The sequence below is a fragment of the Piliocolobus tephrosceles genome, chromosome 11 (genome assembly GCF_002776525.5).
Source record: "Piliocolobus tephrosceles isolate RC106 chromosome 11, ASM277652v3, whole genome shotgun sequence".
Classification (NCBI taxonomy): domain Eukaryota; kingdom Metazoa; phylum Chordata; class Mammalia; order Primates; family Cercopithecidae; genus Piliocolobus; species Piliocolobus tephrosceles.
Window position 1 is genome coordinate 127,530,159 of NC_045444.1, and position 4,213 is coordinate 127,534,371.

General features: G+C 55.1%; 1 protein-coding gene across 2 annotated transcripts in view; it reads right to left on the bottom strand.

Annotated features, from left to right (window-relative positions):
- Positions 1-4,213, bottom strand: part of STK25 (serine/threonine kinase 25) — a 22,052-nt gene that overhangs the window by 5,587 nt on the left and 12,252 nt on the right. For both annotated transcript variants that reach the window (XM_026449085.1, XM_026449084.1), the window contains exons 3-4: positions 748-978; positions 31-87 (exon numbers count right to left, since the gene is read on the bottom strand). In XM_026449085.1, coding sequence (XP_026304870.1) covers positions 31-87; positions 748-978 — 288 coding nt within the window. The remainder of the gene's footprint in view (positions 1-30; positions 88-747; positions 979-4,213) is intronic.

The following is a 4,213-nucleotide window of genomic DNA, read 5'->3' on the forward strand; positions in this document are numbered from 1 at the left end:
TGACCCCCACTGCCACGGCCCATGCCTCACCAAGTCCAGTGCCGAGCCGCCGCCCAGGTACTCCATGATGATCCATAGCTTGGTGCTCTGGGACCGGAGACAAACCCATCAGCATTTGGCAGCGAGAGGAAGGGTATGCTCCAGGGTGGGAGTCAGGCCAGAGTCAGCCAGGGCCCAGGCCCCACCGGTCCCATCCCTGCCAAGAACCCTACACAGGAAAGGGCTCCCTCGGCCTTGCCCAGCTCCCCTCCTGCTACAGATGCTCAGAGGACGGATCGAGTATACAGAGCAGTGGCTGAGTCTACTTCACCAAGACCCCGTCAAAAACCAGGCTGCTGAGCCAGTCCTACAGGGCTGGGAAGAGGGCATGGCTGGGAAGAGGGCATGGCTGGCAAGCACATGGCCCAACACACCCAGCACCCTCCCGGGCAGGATGGCCACAGCGTTCCCTACACCCCAGACCCTGGCACCACCAGAAACCTGCTCCTCACAGGCCCTCACCACTGCCAGCAGGGGTGCCCTCACTGCATTACCACAGGCAGGCGAGTGGGTCCCAATGGCCACTCAGAGCCGAATGACCCTCGTGGATGCTGCTCGCACCCTGCCTGCCCAGGGCAATTTCCTGGAGGGCATGCACCGAACTGTCAAGGCCGCCTTGTACCCTCCGGCACGTCACTCAGTCCCTCTGACATGGAAGAGAGGGCCGGGCACAGCACCAGCAGGGCCGCCGCCTCCCCCCACAGGCACCTTTAGGTAGGAGCCAAAGTAGCGGGTGATGTAGGGGCTGTCGCACTGGCTGAGGACGGTGATCTCCTGCTGGATGTCCTCGATCTCATCCTCGGCCTCCTCCAAGTCGATGATCTTGATGGCCACCACCTCCTTGGTGTGGTTATCGATGCCCTTGTAGACCTCCCCAAACGAGCCCTTGCCGATGCGGTCGAGCTTGGTGAAGAGCTCTTCAGGGTCCACTCGAGAGTGCTGCGGGGCCGGTGGGGACAGAGGGCAGACAGTGCCGGTCACGAGAGGCTGGGACAGGCAGAGGCTGCCCTGCTGGGGAGGAAGGGACCTGTAGGGAAGGGGGAGTCCGAGCGAGTGCACCTCAATTCTTCTCTGGTTTCTTCCTTTACCCCTTTTTGTTTAAAACCTAAACTTGGCTGAGTACAGTGGCTCACGCCTTGTAATCCCAGCACTTTGGGAGGCCGAGGCAGGTGGATCACTTGAGGTCAGGAGTTCAAGACTAGCCTGGCCAACATGGTGAAACCCCATCTCTAATAAAAATACAAAAACATTAGCTGGGCGTGGTGACTCATGCCTGTAATCCCAGCTACTCAGGAGGCTGAGGCAGAAGAACTGCTTGAAACCAGGAGGCAGAGGTTGCAGTGAGCCGAGACCGCACCATTGCACCCCAACCTGGGCAAGAAGAATCAAACTCCGTTTCCAAAAAAAAAAAAAACCTAAACCTAAACTCAACTTTCCATGCAAGGGAAAAAGTCCCCAGAAAGTATAAAGAGGCCAGGCCAACTCAATGAACCTGCTGGAAACAGGAACCTTAGGTGATGACAAGGCAGGAAGGTTGCCTCATCTAACCCTACCATGCAGCCCCATGAGAGATGCTAATAGGTTAATAGCCCCTGGGGGTGAGGAGATTGGGAGCTCTTACTTAATTTGCTATAAATCTGAAACTACTAAAAAATAAACTCAATAGGCCGGGCTTGGTGGTGCACACCTGCAATCCCAGCACTCTGGGAGGCCAAGGCGGGTGGATCACCTGAGGTCAGGAGTTCACGACCAGCCTAACCAACATGGTAAAATCCCATCTCTACTAAATACAAAAAAATTAGCCGGGTGTGGTTGCGCATGCCTGTGATCCGAGCTACTTGGGAGTCCAAGACAGGAGAAGCGCTTGAACCAAGGAGGCGGAGGTTGTGGTGAGCCGAGATCAGGCCATCGCACTCTAGCCTGGGCAACAAGAGTGAAACTCTGTCTCAAAAAAAAAATTTTAATTAAAAAAAAAAAAAAAAACCTCATCAAAAACAGAAAACTCTCGGTATGTGTTAACCAAGCTCTCCTTCACTCCTAAAAGCCACATATTTAGAAAGGGCTTCCCTCACCCCTACGTAAGTCCTCCTGACAGCTACACCAGCGCGGGGTCAGAAACTGATGCTTTCTTGATGCAGAAAGCTGCCTCCCACAGTCCTCAGATTTAAAGAAGCAATGCCCGAAAGTTTCTGAGCCACCAGTGTGGAAGGTGCCTGGTCTGTGACTCAGGCCCAGAGTCCAGGGGAAGCCAGGAGAGGTGTGTCCTCAGGCCTCGATACTTTTTTTTATTCATTTGAAATGGCGTATCAATCTGTCACCCAGGTTGGAGTGCAGTGGTGCGATCTCAGCTCACTGCAACCTCTGCCTTCTGAGTTCAAGGGATTCTTCTGCCTCAGCCTCCCAAGTAGCTGGAATTACAGGCATGCACCACCACCCCCAGCTAATTTTTTGTATTTTTAGTAGAGATAAGGTTTCACCATCTTGGCCAGGCTGGTCTTGAACTCCTGACTTCAGGTGATCTGCCCACCTCAGCCTCCCAAAGTGCTGGGATTATAGGTGTGAGCCACCATGCACGGCCCCTCCCCCCACAACATCAAGGGTCTTGATGCCAATTTAGTGTGGCAGAGCATAAAAAGGCAAAACGGGCTGGACGCATTGGCTCACGCCTGTAATCCCAGCACTCTGGGAGGCCGAAGCGGGCAGATCACAAGGTCAGCAGATCAAGACCACCCTGGCTAACACGGTGAAACCCCATCTCTACTAAAAAATACAAAAAATCAGCCAGGTGTGGTGACGGGCGCCCATAGTCCCAGCTACTTGGGAGGCTGAGGCAGGAGAATGGCGTGAACCCGGGAGGTGAAGATCGTGCCATTGTACTCCAGCCTGGGTGACAGAGCAAGACTCCGTCTCAAAAAAAAAAAAAGGCAAAACGACTAATTATGCCCCCAAAACACTGAGGCCCAACTCATTCTGGTGCTGAAGACAGGACAGGTCCTTGGATGGGGGTGCCCTCCACGTTCCTGGGCCTGGGGAGACCGTGCCCTCCAAGAAGGATGGGGAACACCACACACAGCCCCCACGCTCACCCCCGGACACCTGTGTGCCGGGTCCATCCCAGGCCTAAGCCCAGCAGAGGAGCTGGCTGAAGCCAACTGGACATTGCACCAGCCCAAGGTGTCCTTGTGAAACTGCCAACTAGCTGACCTCCCAGGGTTTGTAACCAGGAGGGTGGAAGGAGCGGCACACAGGCCCCAACCTTGAAACATGCTGCTACACATCCTTTTCTGAGCACCAGACCCTGAGGTGACAGGAACTCTGGGGAAGGAAAGGCAGTTAGGGGAGGGCCAGAGGCCACCTAACCCTTCCCTGCAAGGCTGACTTGTCAAGGCCTGGGGGTGTGCACGTGGCCTCCATGAAGCAGCTAGAGCAGGTCAACTGCAGTGTACACACAGACCCTTGCTCAGCCCAAAGGTCTGGCCAGTTGAGACAGTTGGTCCAATCAAAAGTGACCTTTCTCATTCCCTCATCAGTACCAGCAGCCCAGTCCTAAAGCCAGTACCACTGGAGGCAACAGCAGGGGGTGCCTTGAGCCCACCTACTACCAGGAGTCCCCAAAGCCAAGGTCAAGAAACTCGGCCGGATAGAGAGCTGAGTGCTGCCTGGGGTCCCTCCGTCATGCTGGCCAAGGTGAGCTGTGTCTGCCCCCAGCCCCACCACTACTGCTGACCATGTGTTCTAAAGAGAAGCCAAGAAAAATTCAGAGCTGACAAGTCACAGATGCTCAGCGTCTCCAGGCTGGGGGTGGGCGGCACAGATGAGATCAGTACCAGCCCCCATCTGAAAGGAAAGTCAGCCCAGAACATGCAATCTTCTCTTTTTTTTAAGATGGGGGGTCTTGCTGTGTGCCCAGGCTGGTCTCCTCAGCCTCCTGAGTAGCTGGGACCACAGGTGCATGTCAAAGCATCAGCTCATCAGCCCACAAGCTGTCATGGGTAAGCAGTCAGTGTTAAAATATCGCCCTCCTGCCATGGAGAGCATCATCTCCATTTCCTCCTAACTGTTTGCTCCATTTCTGGTGGAGAACCACCGATTCCAGGCCCAGTCCTGGATGCCAGGTGCAGGACAAGGTTAAGAAGCAGCCTCTCGGCTGGGCGCGGTGGCTCAAGCCTGTAAT